The sequence below is a fragment of the Chiloscyllium plagiosum genome, unplaced genomic scaffold (assembly GCF_037043375.1).
Source record: "Chiloscyllium plagiosum isolate Xiang-an unplaced genomic scaffold, Cpla_swu_hap1 HiC_scaffold_4, whole genome shotgun sequence".
Classification (NCBI taxonomy): domain Eukaryota; kingdom Metazoa; phylum Chordata; class Chondrichthyes; order Orectolobiformes; family Hemiscylliidae; genus Chiloscyllium; species Chiloscyllium plagiosum.
The window spans coordinates 3,157,966-3,179,715 of record NW_028270142.1 but is presented as its reverse complement, the minus strand read 5'-3'; the positions used below and the strand labels follow the sequence as shown (position 1 = coordinate 3,179,715).

General features: G+C 41.2%; 1 protein-coding gene across 1 annotated transcript in view; it reads right to left on the bottom strand.

Moving 5' to 3' along the window:
- The window catches only part of chd7 (chromodomain helicase DNA binding protein 7), a 352,687-nt gene that overhangs the window by 85,998 nt on the left and 244,939 nt on the right, over nt 1-21,750 (bottom strand). The window contains exons 13-21 of the mRNA XM_043689312.2: nt 20,571-20,747; nt 20,203-20,346; nt 19,454-19,709; nt 16,878-17,088; nt 6,815-7,010; nt 6,546-6,713; nt 6,252-6,431; nt 5,987-6,097; nt 5,698-5,903 (exon numbers count right to left, since the gene is read on the bottom strand). Of these exons, the coding sequence (XP_043545247.2) occupies nt 5,698-5,903; nt 5,987-6,097; nt 6,252-6,431; nt 6,546-6,713; nt 6,815-7,010; nt 16,878-17,088; nt 19,454-19,709; nt 20,203-20,346; nt 20,571-20,747 (1,649 nt within the window). The remainder of the gene's footprint in view (nt 1-5,697; nt 5,904-5,986; nt 6,098-6,251; nt 6,432-6,545; nt 6,714-6,814; nt 7,011-16,877; nt 17,089-19,453; nt 19,710-20,202; nt 20,347-20,570; nt 20,748-21,750) is intronic.

Genomic DNA, 21,750 nt, shown 5'->3' with positions numbered 1-21,750 from the left:
CTCCTGCTCCTTGGGTACTGCCCGACCGGCTGCGCTTTTCCAGCACCACATTTTTTGACTCTGATCTCCAGCATCTGTAGTCCTCGCATTCTCCTGGTTGGCAATTAGACACTGACTGATTGGTAGGAACGTTGACATGATAAATGCACCAGATAGTGATGACTGACAATTAATTGCCAAAGTTTGTTTAAATTTTAAACCAAGCAGTTTGAGTCTGTTTAGTGAATGCATTGATTTGAGAAATGCACCAAAGAATAGCTGATCACTTATCTTCAGCTGAAGCAAGTGTAGTGTTTGTACATAGTTCTTGTTCATTTTAGATCAGGAATATGTTAATTTGTGGCACTTCCAGTACCTTCAATGCTCTATACTGCAGGTTCAGCTGATTATTCTGGCTGGTGATTAATTATCAGCACAATTCCTCATATAGACAGAAGTGGACTCCATTTTACAAGCAGAGGCTAGTTGGAAATGGTCAATATCTTCCCTGTTGCAAATGACAAAAAGAATATCCCATTTGATCCACTAGTCTGTGCGACACGTAGCCTGCATAGCATCACACCAGCACTGAAATTTGTAAACCACATTACGCATTTGTGAGGGCAGAGCATTCCTATTCTTGACAGCAACACCTCAAGGATGGCAAATACCACTGATATTGCTATGACATCATAGAAGTGTGAAACATCTAGTTTGAAAGACTTTACCCTTCAAGGTTAATCAGAGATGGATGGACACTTATCAGGACTAAAAGTAACAGCCTTAGGCCTGCTCATATGTTTGATGGCATACAACATGAAATCATATTTTCAAGATAGCTATTAAAAGTGCAGGATATGAAGCACCCCAATACAGCATCAAGGTTGCATCATGAACAAGTGGCTTAAACCCTACTGAGGTAGTAGCTGATAATGCCAATCTTATAGACACAGAACTATAGGAATCTCAATATGTATACTGATCAGTAAAAGGGAAGCCAGACAGGAGACAAAAGTAGACAAATCTCTGGCAATTTCTTACCAAACTGCCTGATTGAACATTCAATTAAAGATTCAAAGTTAATTGTCAGTCATCATTAACCAGTGCATCCTCCACAGCAATGCCTCCACCAATCTACACACTTTAAAGAGAGATGATGGCCTCATGGCATTATTAAGACCATAAGACATAGGAGTGGAAGTAAGGCCATTCGGCACATCGAGTCCACTCCGCCATTCAATCATGGCTGATGCGCATTTCAGCTCCACTTACCAGCGTTCTCCCCGTAGCCCTTAATTCCTCGAGACAACAAGAATCTATCAATCTCGGCCTTGAAGACATTTAGCGTCCCGGCTTCCACTGCACTCCGTGGCAATGAGTTCCACAGGCCCACCACTCTCTGGCTGAAGAAATGTCTCCACATTTCTGTTCTGAAATGACCCCCTCTAATTCTAAGGCTGTGTCCATGGGTCCTAGTCTCCTCGTCTAACGGAAACAATTTCCTAGCATCCACCTTTTCCAAGCCATGCATTATTTTGTACGTCTCTATTAAGTCTCCCCTTAATCTTCTAAACTCCAACGAATACAATCCCAGTATCCTCAGCCGTTCCTCATATGTTAGACCTGTCATTCCAGGGATCATCCGTGTGAATCTCCGCTGGACACGTTCCAGTGCCAGTATGTCCTTCCTGAGGTGTGGGGACCAAAACTGGATACAGTACTCCAAATGGGGCCTAACCAGAGCTTTATAAAGTCTTAGTTTTATAAAGTCTCTGCTTTTATATTCCAACCCTCTTGAGATAAGAGACAACATTGCATTCGCTTTCTTAATCACAGACTCAACCTGCATGTTTACTTTTAGAGAATCCTCGACTAGCACTCCCAGATCCCTTTGTGCTTTGGCTTTATTAATTTTCTCACCATTTAGAAAGTAGTCTATGCTTTTATTCTTTTTGCCAAAGTGCAAGACCTCGCACTTGCTCACGTTAAATTCCATCAGCCATTTCCTGGACCACTCTCCCAACCTGTCTAGATCCTTCTGTAGCCTCCCCACTTCCTCTGTACTACCTGCCTGTCCACCTAACTTCGTATCATCGGCAAACTTCGCTAGAATGCCCCCGGTTCCCTCATCCAAATCATTAATATATAATGCGAACAGCTGTGGCCCCAGCACCGAACCCTGCGGGACACCGCTCGTCACCGGCTGCCATTCTGAAAAAGAACCTTTTATCCCAACTCTCTGCCTTCTGTTAGACAGCCAATCCTCAATCCATCCCAGCAGCTCACCTCGAACACCATGGGCCCTCACCTTGCTCAGCAGCCTCCCATGTGGCACCTTATCAAAGGCCTTTTGAAAGTCTAGATAGACCACATACACTGGGTTTCCCTGGTCTAACCTACTTGTTACCTCTTCAAAAAATTCCAACAGGTTTGTCAGGCATGACCTCCCTTTACTAAATCCATGTTGACTTGTTCTAATCAGACTCTGCTCTTCCAAGAATTTAGAAACCTCATCCTTAATGATGGATTCTAGAATTTTACCAACAACCGAGGTTAAGCTGATTGGCCTATAATTTTCCATCTTTTGCCTTGATCCTTTCTTGAACAAGGGGGTTACAACAGCCATCTTCCAATCATCCGGGACCTTTCCTGATTCCAGTGACTCTTGAAAGATCTCAACCAATGCCTCTGCTATTTCCTCAGCCACCTCTCTCAGAACTCTAGGGTGTATCCCATTGGGGCCAGAAGATTTATCAATTTTAAGACTTTTTAACTTTTCTAGCACTATCTCTTTCGTAATGGCAACCATACTCAACTCAGCCCCGTGACACCCTTTAATTTTTGGGATATTACTCATGTCTTCCACTGTGAAAACTGACGCAAAGTACTTGTTAAGTTCTCCTGCTATTTCCTTATTTCCCATCACTAGGCTTCCTGCATCAGTTTGAAGTGGCCCAATGTCTACTTTTGCCTGTCGTTTGTTTATGTACTGAAAGAAACTTTTACTATTATTTCTAATATTACTGGCTAGCCTACCTTCATATTTGATCCTCTCATTTCTTATTACACTCTTTGTTATCCTCTGTTTGCTTTTGTCTCCTTCCCAATCTTCTGATTTCCCACTTTTCTTAGCCACTTTATAGGATCTCTCTTTTTCTTTAATACATTTCCTGACTTCCTTTGTCAGCCAAGGTTGTCTAATCCCTCCCCGGTTAATCTTTCTTTTCTTGGGAATGAACCTCTGTACAGTGTCCTCAATTATACCTACAAACTCCTGCCATTTTTGCTCTACTGTCTTCCCGGTTAGCCTCTGCTTCCAGTCTATTTTAGTCAGTTCCTCTCTCATGCCCTCATAATTACCTTTATTCAACTGTAACACCATTACATCCGATTTTGCCTTCTCCCTTTCAAACTCCAGACTGAACTCTACCATATTATGGTCGCTACTTCCTAAGGGTTCCCTTACTTTAAGATCTTTTAGAGAGTCTGGTTCATTGCAAAGCACTAGGTCCAGAATAGCCTGCTCTCTTGTGGGCTCCATGACAAGCTGTTCCAAAAAGCCATCCTGTAAGCATTCCATGAATTCCCTTTCTTTAGATCCACTGGCAACATTATTTACCCAGTCCACCTGCATATTGAAGTCTCCCATGATCAATGTAACCTTGCCTTTCTGACATGCCTTCTCTATTTCCCGGTACATGTTGCGTCCCTGTCCTGACCACTGTTAGGAGGTCTATACACAACTCCAATTATGTTTTTTTTGCCTTTGTGGTTCCTCAATTCCACCCACACAGACTCCACATCATCCGACGCTATGTCATTCAATACCATAGATTTAATTTTGTTCTTAACTAACAAGGCAACCCCACCCCCTCTGCCCACCTCTCTGTCTTTTCGATAAGTTGAAAAACCATGGAGGTTTAACTGCCAGTCCTGACCCCCCTGTAACCAAGTCTCTGTGATGCCTACTACAGCATAATCATTCACTATTATCTGTGCCATTAGTTCATCGGCTTTGTTATGAATGCTACGAGCATTCAGGTAAAGTGCCTTAATGTTAACTTCCTTATCATTAGAGATGTTGGAAGTCATATGTCCTAAGTTATCCTTGCTTTTTACTGCATTCTCAGTCTGCCTCAATTTTAAATCCGCCTGGAAACATGCTATCCTGCTGCTTATCTTGCCATTTACCTCCATACTCCCTGTCGCTTTCACTTTCCCTTCCCCCCAACTCAAAAGTTTAAAGTCCTACTGACCACCCTATTTATCCTCTTCACTAGAACATTGGTACCTGATCGGTTCAGGTGGAGACCGTCCCAACAGTACAGATCCCCCCTGTTCCAAAACTGATGCCAATGCCCCATGAAGTGGAATCCCTCTTTCCCACACCAATCCCTTAGCCACGTGTTTACTTGCCTAATTTTCTTGTCCCTATGCCAATTAGCACGTGGCTCGGGCAGTAATCCGGAGATTATGACCCTTGAGGACCTGTGCTTCCATTTCCTGCCTAGTGCTTCGTAATGCCCAAACAGGTCCTCCACCCTAGTCTTGCCTATGTTGTTGGTACCAACGTGGACCACAACAACTGGATCCTCCCTCTCCCGCTCCAATATCCTTTCAAGCCGGTCGGAGATGTCTCGCACCCTGGCACCGGGCAGGCAACACACCCTGCGAGACTCCCGATCCGGCTTGCAAAGGATACTATCTGTCCCCCTAATTATAGAATCCCCTATAACCACTACTTGTCTATTAGCTCCCCCCTCTTGAATGGCCCCTATTGCTGGACCATTAATCCAGAAGCACAGATAATTTGTGGAGATCAGGATTTGAACCCCGCCATGGCAGATGGTGGATTTGAACTCAATTTTAAAAAGTCTGGAATTAAGAATCTAATGACGATCATGAATACATTGTTGATCACAGGAAAAACCTGTCTGATTTACAACATCTTTAGGGAAGGAAGCTGCCATCCTTACCTGGTCTGGGCTACATGTGACTCCAGACCCATGGCAATATGGTTGATTCTTACCGACCCTTTGGGATGGGCAATGAACGTTTGCCCCAATGAGTGAATTAAAAAAGGTATAGGGCTACTTTCTCTTTACATTAGAACTTCCTATAACTTATCCTGATGAATATAATTTGACAAGTTTCAACAAAATGTATTTTTAAAGCAATAATGAAGACACTTTGTACACAATACTTGCACACTTTTACTTCAACTTTATAAATGTTAGCAGCACAGGACCGTCTCACGCTTGTGTAACACATTTTGTAGAACATTATGATTATCTGGGCCTCAGAGGCAATTTTAACATTGCTAGGTTTTTGTTATTACTCAATGCAGCTCAAGTACATAACCCTGCCAAACTACAAAGCCAAACAAGGGAAGCTTTGGAATCCTCATCCATTGTGACACAAGGAGTCTCTTTACTTGCTCTACTCCATGACTTTCACAATGCTATGATACTCAGTTACACATCACACAATCTATGCAAAGTTGGCAGTGGGCTTTCAAGTGCTTTAGACTTAATTTAGTAGCAGAGGATATATGTAAAGAACCATCCAATTTGAGGAAGAAAGTATATAGATATATATTCTTTAGCAGACTTTTAAGTTAGTTACTTTTTAAAAAATAATATACAGAATCTTTTGAAAACTGAGAGAAGCAAATTATTCTAGGATTATCTGAAAGCTTGCATTCTGCAAATTACTCACCCATACACCAACAGGTTCTTTTCCACTCTAAAACATTCAGTCCTAGGGTAGCCATGAGACCGGTCTTGCTGTCTACGGAGGGGTTTCCCAGTCTTTTCTTCAGACTCGCTTTCTAAATCTGAAAATTCCATTAGTTCATCTTCTTTAATAGCATTGTAGTGTCTTGTCTGTTTTCTTATTCTTGGTGTATCAATCACCAAATTGTTCTGCAAATTAAGGAAATACAAATGAGCAAAAAACAAACAGTATTGCACATTTAACATAATACACGTGGCAATGTATCGCTTACCCTTCCATTTATTGCATCGATATCCAATTCAGCTTTTTTCGCCCACTTTTGCCAAAAGTTAGGATCATCGAGTGAAATGTCTGTTCTATTCCCAGAAGCTACAAAGCTTGCCTGAACAGATTTATACAGAAAATCATCTTATTGGTTGGGAGAATTCTGTACAATTTATGTCGTTAGCAGATATTTCAATGATTAGCATTAGATTACATTGGTGCACATATGACATCAAACGTAAGTGTGCTAGTATATGGTTAAAGATATTTACCTTCGCAAAAGTAGAACCTTTTCCTTCAGACTCTATAGTAATTGTGTGAGTACGTCTTAAGAGAATCTGGTCAATATCTTCCTCACAGAATTTTGACCCTTCATCCTCTTCATCCATCAGTGCACCATATGCTCCTTTTCTAAGGAGATCCTCAATCTCCTTCTTTGAAAGCTGCTGAACCTGAATATTTTTGAATAATTTTAATACTGATCTCAATTCTAAATATATATCTTCTATACAGCCAGAGAAATTTGCTTAAGCTGAGCCAACTACAGTATGAACAAGTACACATACCCCATTGGCACTGTTTTCTCTTCCACTCATAGACTGCAGAACAGCTTTGTCTAATCCAAGTTTCAGACTTGCCTTATCAAACATCTCTCTTTCATAAGAGTTTCTGGTTATTAATCTATATACTTTCACGGCTTTGCTTTGCCCAATCCTGTGACATCGAGCCTGAGCCTGTGGAGTAGAACACTTAAGTAGGGAGCTATCAGAGTACCGTACATTCAATAAATATAACTGAAAACAAAGTCAATCCAGAATAGCACAGACAAATTCACCTGGAGGTCATTTTGTGGATTCCAATCAGAATCAAAGATGATACAAGTGTCTGCAGCAGTGAGGTTAATCCCCAAGCCCCCTGCACGGGTGCACAACAGAAAAACAAAGCGATCTGAATCGGGTTTAGAGAAACGATCTATCGCTGCCTGTCGAAGATTTCCCCTCACACGGCCATCAATACGCTCATACAGATGCCTGAAAAAGAAGTTTCAGAATTAATACAAGAAATGGGAGGGGTGTGCATTTCAAACTTGCAAGATACCTGCAACATTCAACAAGATCGTGAGTAACATGTTACTTCAACATCCTTTTCCAGGCACTACCCCTGTATCCCTTGATTTTTTTTTCACATATATAAATTTAGCAACATCAATCTTGAACATATGCGATGATTGAATCTCCATTGCCCTTTGGGCAGAGAATTCCAAACATCCTCAGTGAAACAAATCTTCCTCATCACAATCCTAAATGTCATATCCCTTATTCTTGGACTGTGACCCTAGTTCTGCACCACTCCCAGTCAGGGAAATCGTCCTTCCTGCATCTACTATGCCAATTTGTATAAGAATAAGAATTTGCTTGAATGAAATCATCTCTGTCTCCCAAATTCCAGAGAATATAGCAAAAACAAAAATTCAGATGCTCAAAATTTGAAACAAAAACAGAAATTGCTGGAGAAACTCTACAGGTTTAGCAGCACTGTGGAGAGAAAGTTGAGTCAATGTTTCATGTCCAGTGACCCTTCCTAAGAACCCCTGAGAAACAGGCCCAATTTATTTAATTCGCACTCATAGGACAATTCCACGCCCACTCCCCCATCCTCAGAATTTGTTTGGCGAACCTTTGCTGCAGTCCCTTTGTGGCAACTATATCTTTCCTTTGGAAAGGAGACCAAAACTGCACAATAGACTCAGAGTGGTCTTACCAAATCCAAAACATCCTCATTTTCAAATCAGTAAATGCGTCAAAGCTTCCACTTGCCCGATTTGTGCAAATATTGACTACAATCAGAAAATTCCAGCTCCTTTATTAGTACATTCCATTTATCGCATGATCAGATCACTAAACAAATTAGGATGAGAAATGTGTTTTAGCATATCAAAGCTCAGCCATCCAGAAAGGCTTTATAGTCACCTGACCATAGCATTTAATTGTTCCTCAATGGATTCTTAGTGATCAAATTGAATATCACACATGTCTGTACACACTAACAGTGCAGTATTTACTTTGAGCATGACTTTCTCTACTTGAACTTTATTAATTTCATTAAAATTAAGCTGACTTTGTTGATTGCTGCACAGATGCTAAAATTATGTCACCACCCCTCTATTTTGTTATCCAAACAATACTTAAAAGTTCATGTCCTCTCTCTAAATATGGTGCTTTTTATTTCCTCATCCAATATTCTGTGATAGTTAAATGTTAAATCCAATTAATTTGGTAATTCTAGTCTCCTTCCTACCAGAAGGATGTTGTGAAACTTGAAAGGGTCCAGAAAAGATTTACAGGGATGTTGCCAGGATTGGAGGGTTTGAGCTACAGGGAGGGGTTGAATAGGTTGGGGCCGTTTTCCCTGGAGTGTCAGAGGCTTATAAAATCAAAGGGGTATCTTTTTCATGCAGAGGGTGGTGTGTGTGTATGGAATGAACTGCCAGACGAAGTGGAGGAGGCTGGTACAATTACAACATTTAAAAGGCACCTGAATGGCTATATGAATAGGAAGAGGAAATGAGCCAGGTGCTGACAGGTGGGACTAGATTAGGTTACGATATCTTATCGGTATGGACGCGTTGGACCAAAGGGTCTGTTTCTGTGCTGTACATCTCTATTTCCTCGGCAACCTCCACAGAATCAACTGATACCTTCAAACTTTCTCAATCGCATTCAGTTTCTAAATTCAAGTCGATAAGAATACAAAATTGATTTGTTGTTTTAAAAACTTTAGCTTTCCAGATAAGCTTTAAGAATACCTGTGTTTACTTCAGAGAAACAGACTCATCTGATCAAGGCTTTTTATGCACATAACTTATTTTAAACATCGAGGTGAGGAAGGACTAAGGCTCACACTTCGAGGTTATGTTACAACAAGACAAGGGTGGAAGTTAGAAGGTTCTTCATTATCAAGAGAATAATGTGTTTGTGGTCCAGCCTGCCAGCTCATGAGATGAACACCAATCCATCGAATTTTCAAGACAGAGCAGGACTTGCCTCTGGCTTAATCAGAGACTATATCATACAATAGGTAGATACACCATAATAGACATCAAGGTTAATTGGTCTAATTAATTGTTGTGCCTTCCAAAGATTTAGACTCACTGCACACTTTAGATACCTTTGTGGGTGACCAGGTTCCTTGGGTAGAATGTATGACTGACCTGCTGTCTAACATGTAGATTAAGCTATTCCACAATTCCACGTGCATCATGTGTTTGTGCCATTATTCTTGCGTTTTGGAAAGCTTTTCCTCAAAGAGTTCCTAATGACTACACTTTTCAGAAAGGTTCACTAAATATAGTATGAAGAAATTAGAAAATCCAAGACATCTCTGCAGCTTTTCTTTGTTTGAAGAGTAGGCATGTGTTGCACATCTTCAACTTTGCCTGCGCCAGGAGAGATGCCACTTCCTTGTCCTTGACAGGACTCAGTGAAGAACTGATCAATCGGTTATTCTGACTGTTGCTGGTCACACAGCAACTCGAGATGATGGTGAACTCTAAAGTTTCCTTTTACATGGAGCCAATCTTTCAGCCAAGAGTAAGCTTTAGCAAGATTCCCCTACTCCTCTTGAGACAGGATTACAGTGTTGCCGGCTGAATGTTCTGAACTGTTCTGAAGAGAGATCACTGGACTCAAAACGTTAGCTCTCTACCTTCTTTCCACAGATGCTGCCAGACCTGCTGAGTTTCTCCAGGAACTTGTGTTTATGTTTCAAAACAGTATTGGACAAGCTTAAAGTTGGTCTTCTACTGTCTAATATTTTCTTATGTTTGCATAGAAAGCAGAGATTTTGCACTGTGACAACCAATCTTTAGAAATGCACATTCACAAATTTAAGATCAAACAAGCATGGTTGTACCTTCTGTTCTTGATTAACATACCTCGCCATCTCGTGCAATTCAACAAGAACATACTTATTATTAATAGCAATTCGCTTAAACATGGACCAGATTATACTTGGTTAGGGGTAGGGATAGTTGTTAGTTTTGTTTTGGGTAGTGGTGAGTGGGTTAAGAAAAGAAAATCTACATTTAAAGCCCAATTGCAGGTAAGGGTACAACTTCATTTCTCATTTTGCAATCACTTAAGTAATGCACCATTCCTCAACCAATTCAGCAGGCAGAAAATCCATGTCTAATGTTGTCACCATTATTTGAACCATCCTGGAACAAAGAACAAAACATTTACCGCCCAGGAATTGGTCCTTCAGCCCTCCAAGCCTGTGCCGGTCCAAATCTACTGTCTGAACCTGCTGCCCAATTCCTAAGCATCTGTATCCCTCTGCTCCCCACCTACTCATGCATCTGTCCAGATGCATCTTAAATGAATCTACCTGCCTGCAACGTGTTCCAGGCACCTACCACCCTCTGCGTAAAGTACCTGTTGTGTATAACCCCCTTAAATTTTCACCTCTCACCTTGAAAGCATGACCTCTTATTGTCAAATCCCTCACCCTGCGAAAAAAGCTTATCTTTATCTACCCTATCTATACTTTTCATGATTTTGTAAACCTCAATCAGGTCCCCCCTCAATCTCCTTTTTTCTAATGAAAACAAATCTAACCTACTCAGCCTCTCTTCATAGCTAGCACCTTCCATACCAGGCAACATCCTCGTAAAACTTCTCTGCACTCTCTTCAAAGCGTCCACATCCTTTTGGTAATGTGGATACCAGAACTGTACACTGTATTCTAAATGCGGCCAAACCAATGTTGTGAATAATTTTAACATGACCTGCTAGCTCTTATACTCAATACCCCGTCTGAAGAATGCTGTGTTTTCGATCATTCTATCCACCTGTGCAGCAACCTTCAGGCTACAATGGACCTAAACTCCCAGATCTCTCTGCTCATCAACTTTTCCCAAGGCTCTTCTGTTCACTGTATAATTTGCTCTAGAATTGGACTTGCCAAAATGCATCACCTCACATTTGCCTGGATCGACCTCCATCTGCCACTTCTCTGCCCAATTCTCCAGTCTATCTATATTCTCCTGTATTCTTTGACAGTAACCTACGTTTTCTGCTACTCCACCAATCTTCATGTCATCTGCAAACTTGATCATACCAACAATGCCCTCTTCCATTGATGTATATTACAAACAACAGTGGCCCCAGCACTGATCCCTGTGGAAAAGGACTGGTCACATTTCTCCATTTCGAGAAACTCCCTTCAACTACTACTCTCTGTCTCCTGTTGCTCAACCAGTTCTTTATTCACCTAGCTAGAGCACCCTGCACACCATCTGACTTCACATTCTCTTCTAGTTTACCATGAGGAACCTTATCAAAAGCCTTAATAAGGTCCATGGATATGACATCTACAGCCCTTCCTTCATCTATCAACTTGGTCACTTCCTCAAAGTACTCTATTAAGCTGGTAAGGCACAATCTCCTCCCACACAAAACCATGTTGCCTATCACTGATAAGCCCATTCTTTTCTAACTATAAATAGATTTTATCCCTCAGAACCTTCTCCAGCAACTTTCCCACCACTGACGTCAGGCTCGTGGTCTGTAGTTACCCGGAATATCCCTACTAGCCTTCTTGTACAGGGGGATATGAGCAACCCTCCAGTCCTCCGGCACTTCACCTGTGTTTGAGGATGTACAAAGATACCTGTCAGGGCCCCAGTATTTCCTCTTTCGCCTCCCTAACAACTGGGATAGATCCCATCCGGTCCTGGGGATGTGTCCACCTTAATAACCTCTAGCCTACCCAACACATCATCCCTACTTATGTCAACGCGATCCAGAGTTATCAAACTTCTATCTCTAATCTCAACATTCATCATGTCCCTCTGCTCAGTGAACACTGATGCAAAGTAATCCTTCAGAATCTCACTCATTCTCTTAGGTTCGACACACAGCCTTCCTTCATTATCCTTTAGTGGACCAATCCTTTCTCTAGTTACCCGAAGTACATGGTACATTCATGACAAGCCAGGAAGCAGATTCATTCAAGATTCATCACAGCATTCCTGATACCCTTGCCAAAGTTGGGAAATCAGAGGAGGGTACGACTGTGCAAAAATGAACTCTACACAAGTTCAGAGCTGAAAATGTGTTGCTGGAAAAGCGCAGCAGGTCAGGCAGCATCCAAGGAACAGGAGAATTGACGTTTCCTGAAGAAGGGCTTATGCCCGAAACGTCGATTCTCCTGTTCCTTTGATGCTGCCTGACCTGCTGCGCTTTTCCAGCAACACATTTTCAGCTCTGATCTCCAGCATCTGCAGCCCTCACTTTCTCTCTACACAAGTTCACCAAATTATTAGTCTTATGGAATGTTTTAACAGTACATTTAACTTTGTTGAGGAAGTAGTAAATAATATTGTAAATAGGATGATATACAAATTCTAGGTCTTAAACATATAGAACATAGAACAATACAGGCACAGAACAGGCCCTTGGGCCTGCAATGTTGCACCGACCTGTGAACTATTCTCAGCTCGCTCCCCCATCATCCACATGCTTATCTGAGAATTATTTAAATCTCCCTAATGTGGCTGAGTTGACTACATTAGCAGGTTGTGCATTCCATGCCCTTGCCACTCTTGATGTAAAGACCCTGCCTCTGATATCTGTCTTAAATCTATCACTCCTCAATTTGTAGCTATGCCTCCTCGTACAAGCTGATGTCATCATCCTGGGAAAAAGACTTTCACTGTCTACCCTATCTAATCTGCTGATCATCTTGTATGTCTCTAGCAAATCCCCTCTGAGCCTTCTTCTTGCCAATGAGAATGGACTCTCAGCCTTTCCTAATAAGACCTTCCCTCCAGACCAGGCAACATCCTGGTAAATCTCCTCTGCACCTTTTCCAATGCTTCCACATCCTTCCAGAAATATTGTGACCAGAACTGTACACAATTTTCAAGTCTGGTCACACTAGCATTTTGTATAGTTGCAGCATGATATTGCAGGTCCGGAACTCCATCTCTCTACCAATGAAACCTAACACACCGTATGCCTTCTTAACAGCACTATCAACCTGGGTGGCAACTTTCAGGGATCTATGTACATGGACTCCAAGATCCCTCTACACATCCACACTACCAAGAATCTTTCCATCAACCCAGTACTCTGCCTTCCTGTTATTCTTCCCAAAATGAATCACCTCACATTTAGCTGCATTGAACTCCATTTGCCACCTCTCAGCCCAATTCTGCAGTTTATCCAAGTCCCCCTGCAACATTCCTCCACACTGTCCACTACTCCACCGACTTTAGTATCTTCTGCAAATTTACTAATCCATCCACCTTTGCCTGCATCGAAGTTATTTGTAAAAATGATAAACAGTAGTGGTCCCAAAACAGATCCTTGTGGCACACCACTAGCAAACAGACTCCAGGGTGAATATCTTCCATCAACCACCACTCATTGCCTTCTTTCAGAAAGGCCAGTTTCTAATGCAAACTACTAAATCACCCTCAATCCCATGCCTATGCATAACAGCCAACCACGTGGAACCTTATCAAAGGCTTCACTGAAGTCCATGTATACCATTCAACTTCCCTACCCTCATCTACATGATTGGTCACCGTCTCAAAAAACTCAATGAGGTCTGAGAGACAAGACCTACCCTTGACAAAACCATGTTGACTATCTGTCAATACATTATACCATCTACACTCTCAGATGGAGATACAGCAGACGAAAATTTAGTTTAGTGTTGATGTCAGACATTATTATTAATTAGCCTTTGCTCAATGCATAATATTAAATCTGAAATACCCATTCTCTAGTTAGCACTACAACATACTGTTCCAGGAAACCATCTTGTACACATTTCAGGGATTTGTCCCCTACACCATTAGTGCAGGTTTACGCAGTCAATAATCATGGCAGTCCCAAAGGATTACTCTACTACCGGCATTACGCACATCTATAAACTTTTATTTTAAATGTGCTTTCACATGTGGGTACCCCACTGGCTGACCCAGCATTTATTGCCCATTCCGAGCTGCACGAGGTGGTGGTGAACTGCCTTCTTAAACTGCTGCGGTTGTGTACTTTTGGTTGACCCAAAATGCCCTAAGGGGTGGAGTGGGGGGCGGGGGAGGAACTTCCAGGATTTTAACCCAGTGATAGTGGAGTAACAGCAATATATTTCCAAGTCAGAATGGTGAGTGGCTTGGAGGGGAACTTACAGGTGATGGTATTCCCTGTTGCCCTTATCCTTATGGATGGAAGTGATCATGGATCAGTAAGGTACCCTCTAAGGATCTTTGCTGATTTTCTACAATGCATCTTGTAGATAGCAGCAGTAGTGTGCATTGAGTATGGACGGAGGGAGTGGATGTTTGTGGATGTGATGCTAATCAAGAGGGCTGCTTTGTCCTAATGGTGGCAAACTTCTGGAGTTCTGTTGGAGCTACACTCATCCAGGCAATGGGAAATATTCCATTTCACACCTGACTAGTGCCTTGTAGATGGTGGACAGGCTTTGAGGAGTCAGGGGAGTTACTCGCCGCAATATTCCTAGCCTCTCACCTGCTCTTGTAGCCACTGTGCTTATGTAGTGAGTCCAGTTAAGTCTTTGGTCAATGGTAACCCCATGATGTTGATAATGGAGGAATCACTGATGGTGACACCATTTAATGTTAAGGGGTGGTGGTTAGATTGTCTCTTATTGGTGATGGTAATTACCTGGCATCTGTGTGGCACAAATGTTACTTACCACTTGTCAGCCCAAGCTTGAATATTGTCCAGACCTTGTTGTGTTTGGTCAAGGACTGCTTCAGTATCCGAGGAGTCGTGACTGGTGTTGAACACTGTGCAGTCATCTGACATTATGATAACAGCGAAGATCATCGATGAAACAGCTGAAGGTGGTTGGGTCTTGGACACTACCCAGAGAAATTCCTGCAGAGATGTCCTGGGGCTGTGATGACTGACTCCAACCAGCAGAGTGTTTGTTCCGCTGCCAATTGATTATAGTTTTGTCAGGGCTCCTTGATGCCACACTCAGTCAAGGGCTGTCAGCCTCCCCTCACCTCTGAAATTCAGCTCTTTTGTCCACATATAAACCAAGGCTGTTAAGAGGCCAGGAGCTGTGTGGCCCTCACAGAACCCAAACTGGGTGTCACTGAGCAGGTTATTGCTGAGCAGGTGCTGCTTGATAGCATTGTCGATGACCCCTTCCATCTCTTTACTGATGAATAAGAGTAGACTGATGGGTCTCAAATTGGCCGAGTTGGATTTGTCCTGCTCTTTATGTGCAGCACATACCTTGGCAATCTTTCAATTGTAAACCAAGTAGATGCCAGTGCTGCAACTATACAGGAATAGCTTGGCAGGGGAGCAGCAAGTTCTGCAGGACAGTCTTCAGTACTAATGAATAACAATGCTACAGAACGTTGTCAGGGCCAATGGCCTTTGAAGTAGCCAGTGCTTCCAACTGTTTCTTGATATCATGTGGAGTAAATCAAATTGGCTGAAGGCTGGTATCCGTGATGCTGGGGACCACTGAAAGGGGTTGAGATGGATCATCCATTCGGCACATCTGGTTGAAGATTGCTGCGAAAGTTTCAATCTTACCTTTTGCACTGATGTGCTGGGCTCTTCCATCACTGAGGATTTGTGGAGCCTCTTCCTCCAGTAAGTTGTTTAATTGTCCATATGACTTCTGATTCAAGTGATGCCTGACATTACTGCTACCAATTAGCAGCCTTAAAGAAAAACACTTCTACAAGTGCTTTCTGCACAGAGTTGTTTCGTAGCTCCACTCAAAGCATCTCTACATTTTGCTCTTCCAATCCAAGATCCTCTCACTATTACATCATTCCATCCTTTTATTTAGTGCTACCATACCTCCTTTTCTTTTTTACTTCTTCCTAAACAGTCAAAACCTCTGAACATTACATCACACCTTGATGACCCTGCAGCCATGACACCATAATCACAATTAGACTATACTCGTTCACTTCTTTTTGTATTATCAATCCTGTCTTGCTACAATTTCTGTTTGCATTTGGACAGTCTGCTTTTAATTCTATTATTTTTACAATCTCTAGTGTCGTTTGTTGGTGCATTCTTATATTTACATGGTCTGTCTTGTCCTGTCGCACTGATCATCATTTCCTTAACAGTACCTTGCTCTCACCTTATCCTGCCTTTAATATCAGATTTTCCTTAACTTGTTGCATTAACCCCACTATGTAGCTAGTAGCCTCTCTCTCTATGACCCTAGTTATACAACTCCCCAGAACACTAATCCCAGTATTGTTCTAGTGTAGATTAGCCCAGTGGCACTGCTGAGATTTTACCCAGTGTTGATGTCAGTGGTTGATTAATTGAAATAATTTGTTGTCTTTTAACATTGTATAATCTCCTATAGTGCCACCGAGCAGAAATTAAAAGCCTTCCTTCTGCAATTTCAAAAACTGATTCGAAAGGTGAGAATTGAAGTGCATTTTTGGAGAAAAGTGTAACTATTCTTGTGTTTCACTGGCACTATGCCTGATCTGGCAATGTACATGAAAGTGATGGATAACAAAGCAGTAAAGGCATCTTTCATCGTAAGAGGCATCACTCAATCGTGATGACTTCAAAATTCCACCTGCAATACCTGTTTCCTCAATAACTACATCAATTAACAGTCATGGGAAGGTACCCAATATCCTTAACTTATAAATTTGTAACGCAAATGTTGCCACATATAGTTGCCTTGCTTGTTTCAATTTCTTGACAGCCGATATCATTGCAACAAGTTATGAGATCTGATACTCTTCATTCCTTTGATATAAACCCACATCACGATGCTCCAAATACTGCTGCACTGGAACGTTAGTATGCTATACTACTTTGCAAAATGAATTTTTATTTATAGAGCAGTTCTGGCCTCACCTTCGCTGAATGAGGTAGTCCTCAAGAATATCCAAACAGCGCACCATCTGGGAAAATATCAGCACCTTGTGGCCACCAGCCTTGAGTTTTGGCAGCAACTTGTCAATCAGCACTAGCTTGCCAGCAGCTTGGATCATAGCCTGAAGCTGAAAATCTGGTGTATCAGGATTGTGTGTCTCTTTAAACTCCTCCAATATCTTCTCTTCGGCACCTATGCATACCAAAAAATGAACAAAGAAGCCAGCTCAAAGTCTGAATCATGCCAGGCCTATCATTTTTAAAAATATCAAAAAACACACATAGGAGATAAAATACAATCGCACCTGCTGAGCCCTCTACTTTTTGTCATTTAATAAATGATTTGGATGCGAGCATAAGAGGTACAGTTAGTAAGTTTGAAAATGACACCAAAATTTGAGGTGTAGTGGACAGCGAAGAAGGTTACCTCAGATTACAACAGGATCTGGACCAGATGGGCCAACGGGCTGAGAAGTGGCAGATGGAGTTTAATTCAGATAAATGCGAGGTGCTGCACTTTGGGAAAGCAAATCTTAGCAGGACTTATACACTTAATGGTAAGGTCCTAGGGAATGTAGCTGAACAAAGAGACCTTGGAGTGCAAGTTCATAGCTCCTTGAAAGTGGAGTTGCAGGTAGATAGGATAGTGAAGGTGGTGTTTGGTATGTTTTCCTTTATTGTCAGAGTACCGAGTACAGGAGTTGGGAGGTCATGTTGCGGCTGTACAGGACATTGGTTAGGCCACTGTTGGAATAATGCGTGCAATTCTGGTCTCCTTCCTACCAGAAAGATGTTGTGAAACTTGAAAGGGTTCAGAAAAGATTTACAAGGATGTTGTCAGGGTTGGAGGATCTGAGCTATAGGGAGAGGCTGAACAGGCTGGGGCGGTTTTCCCTGGAGTGTCGGAGGCTGAGGGGTGACCTTATAGAGGTTTACAAAATTGTGAGGAGCATGGATAGGATAAATAGACAAAGTCTTTTCCCTGGGGTCAGGGAGTCCAGAACTAGAGGGCATAGGTTTAGGGTGAGAGGGGAAAGATATAAAAGAGACCTAAGGGGCAACCTTTTCACTCAGAGGATGGTAAGTGTATGGAATGAGCTGCCAGAGGATGTGGTGGAGGCTGGTGCAATTGCAACATTTAAGAGGCATTTGGATGGGTATATGAATAGGAAGTGTTTGGAGGGATATGGGCAGGGTGCTGGCAGGTGGGACTAGATTGGGTTGGGATATCTTGTCGGCATGGACGTGTTGGACCGAAGGGTCTGTTTCCGTGCTGTACATCTCTATGACTCTATTCGCAGTGAGCACTGATAAGTTTCAAACTATTTCTAATATAAGAGGGGAAATAAAGTTCCAACTCATTTAAGAGCATGTCAGTTTCAAAGGTGAAGAACATTTGATGGATACAACTATTGTGTCAATTTACTGAGAAGTGATGATCAACCAATCCTATTATCCTTGTCCTAAAATCCTTGCATAAAAACATTTATGAATCCATTTTAATATTTCTGTAACATTCAACCGAACTGATAAGGATGAAAACAGGCATTTTTTTGAAGTTATTCACAAGGATATCAATTCAAGGGCGCAGCCAACATTTATACCACGTGAGAGATTGCCAAATGCTTGGCAAGGGGACCTAACACACAATGTGTGTGTAAGACCTCTATCAATCAAGTCCCCTTGCCAACCAATCAACACCCTTCTCTCATGTGACATAAATACTGTCTCTGCCCTTGAATTGATATTCTTGCAGTATATCCTGGTGATTGGAAAATGACAAACATTTGACAAAAAGTTTTATTTTCATTAGTACTCAAAGTTTTGCAAATCTAAGAACTGCAGATCCGAAAAAAAACAAACTACTGGCAAAACTCAGGTCTGGTTCTGAAGAGGAGTCACTGGACTCAAAATGGTAACTTTGCTTTCTCCTCATAGATGCCGCCAGGCCTGTTGAGTTTCACCAGCAATTTCTGTTTTCATTTCATTCTTGTGTCTTCCTTACAGCTATTAAATGGAAGTTCGAAGTTATTTTTACAGGTGTCAGTGCCTATGGAGATTGCAATATTCCGCTGATTTGAAAAAAACCAATAGAAACACGATGCTGAAAAGGCAACACCTATGTTTCTGAAATTCATTCCAGTTATGGGTTGTTCCCATTATCTTAGGAAAATCTACATACAGTATTAACATGAAACTTGATGTGATTAACCTGTAAAACAATCCCCCCTGGAGTTGGAAGACATATTTGCTTTGCTCCCATCAGGGAAGGGAGAAACCTCCTCTTTAAAAGACTTCTGATTGGATGCACTGTTGTATTTATGTTGTGGTATTGCAACAGAAATTCTAAGTTGAAAACCTTTCAACAAATATTCTTAAACAGCCTAAGCTACTTAGCTTGACACCAAAACTGATCACTGGTTTTGCTTGACATGCTTCTGAGATCATGTTTAGAATTTGTGGCATAAGTATCTTAATGGTTATGACATTTAACCAATCGCTGTGTTAGACCATTAAAGCTTTCCAAAAAATAGTCAGTAAAAAGAAACTGTGCTCACCATTAATTAGGTATGGATGATTACAGCACTTTCTCAGTTCCATCATAGTGTTCAGAAGATTGGGCACGTTGGTTTGACCAGCTCCCTTAGAGAGGAAGGTAAAGTTTCTCTCCAAGATAGCACGGTAATATTTCTTTTGAATGTTGGTGAGTTCTACTTCAATTATAGTTTCTTCTTTTGGAGCCAGATTTTTTTCTACATCTTCCTTCAAGCGTCTCAACATCATTGGTTTCAGAATAGCCTGAAGTTTTTGCACCTGTAATAGTTATTCAACTCTGAGTGCACAGAATACTACACAACAGCCTCTGAAATAAATACTTTGGATGGAATCAAAAGGTTGTAACTTGAGTTCAATGCCACAATTTAAAAAGCAACTTCAGGGAGTTTGAAGGGGCCATATGGGCTAAGATTAGATTGCAAACTTCAATTTACTCATTTACTGTGTACATATTACATGAATTGCTAATTGCTCAGGACATTTCTAGAATATGCTATCAATACAGTGCAGTATGCATCAATACATAATTGGTAGAGGTGAACAATTTTTTTGCTGTTATTTATAAATATCACATGCAATATATTTTCCTCATTTAACATTACTATGTAATTAAAATGCAAATCATTTTTAAACATCAGAGTTAAGACTGTTTTCACAAAGGATGAACGATTAGATGTTTATTAGTTGCCCCATTTTATTCCCAGAAAATTAATTGCTGCCCTTTGAAATACAGTATATTTTAGACATATACCTGTTCCTCAGTTTTCAGATCACCAAACTCTTGCAAAAAGTTGATCTCTGAGGGGAATCGAGAGGGTTCCAAGAAATTTAACAAACTGAAAAGCTCTTCTACAGTATTCTGTAATGGTGTTCCAGTCAGCAGTACCTTATGTTCCTACAGTAACAAAAAAAAACACTTGATCTCAAAAATTTCTAGATTTGCAAAGAAAGAAGATGTTGTGAAATGGCAAATCTCAAACTGCTAAATGTGTGTGAATTTAAACCATGTGGTGAGAGACGTTGCGCATCTGTCAGAGATTATCCAAGTCACTTCTAGCAGATTCTACTAGCATTCACCAACATTTCATTCAATGTTTATCATTCAGAAAATACACTTACCAGATCCATTAGCTTTAGTCCTTCTAAAAGTTTGCAGTTTCGGTTCTTCAGTCTGTGGGCTTCATCAATTATCACACAACGCCATGCAATATTGCGTAATTCTGGGCAATCAGTTAAAATCATTTCAAATGTAGTGATGATGGCATGGAACTTGTATGCTCCCTGAATGATCTGACCCTTTGAATAGGACAAGTTAGATCAAGTTTAATTTATACTTTCAAACTGAAAACACAAACTCCTGCTTCAGTATATTTACAGAATCAAGGTTATTAAGTTGTTATATTTTAAGCAAGTGGATTCCCTTTCAAGCCACCACTGAATTATAATTGACTTCTTCCTTATAAACTAAAATTTCTCAAAAATCTCAAAATACTTCACAAACAGCAAACTACTGCAATGAATTGTCCATAACTGACAGAAAGCTAGCACCCAAGGGTAATAGAGAAAGGAAGGAGAATATTGGCCTTCATTTCAAAGAGAAAGAAGTTTAAAAGTTAGGGAGGTTCTGCTCAAAACATACTTGGTACTAGTCAGACCACAGCTGAATACTGTGAACTGTAACAATTTTAAGTATCTTATCTGAGAAAAGACATGCTGGCATTGTAGGCAGTCCAGACAAAGTTCACAAGGCTGATACTAAGTATGGAGAGACTGTCTTATGTTTAGATGTTGAGTTCGTTGTGCCTATACTCTTTGGAATTGAGAAGAATGAGGGGCAATCTTGTCAAAGATTCTTAGGGGACTTGACAGGGTTGATGCGGAGAGGTTGGTTCCCCTCAGAGCATGTAGGACCTAATCTCAGATTAAGGGGTTGCACATTTAAGACACAGATGAGGAGTGACTTTTTCTATCAGAGAAGTGAATCTGTGGAATTCTTTACTACAAAGGGCAGTTGAGGCTGGGTTGTTAAATATATTCAAAGTTGAGATAGATTTTTTAAATCAGTAAGGAAATCCAGGTTTATAGGGAAAAGGCAGGAAAGAGAAGATCAGTGACCAATGAAGCTGACCTTAATAGGCTGAATAGCCTACTCCTGCTCCTACATCTGATGGCATTCAAGAGCAGCGACGATTAAAAAGTGCAATTGCCAATTGATAGCACAAATGCAAGGTGAAATAGTGGATGCCACCTCAGAACAATCTAGTATTTGAAATACTTTCTCTCAATATGCATGTACATA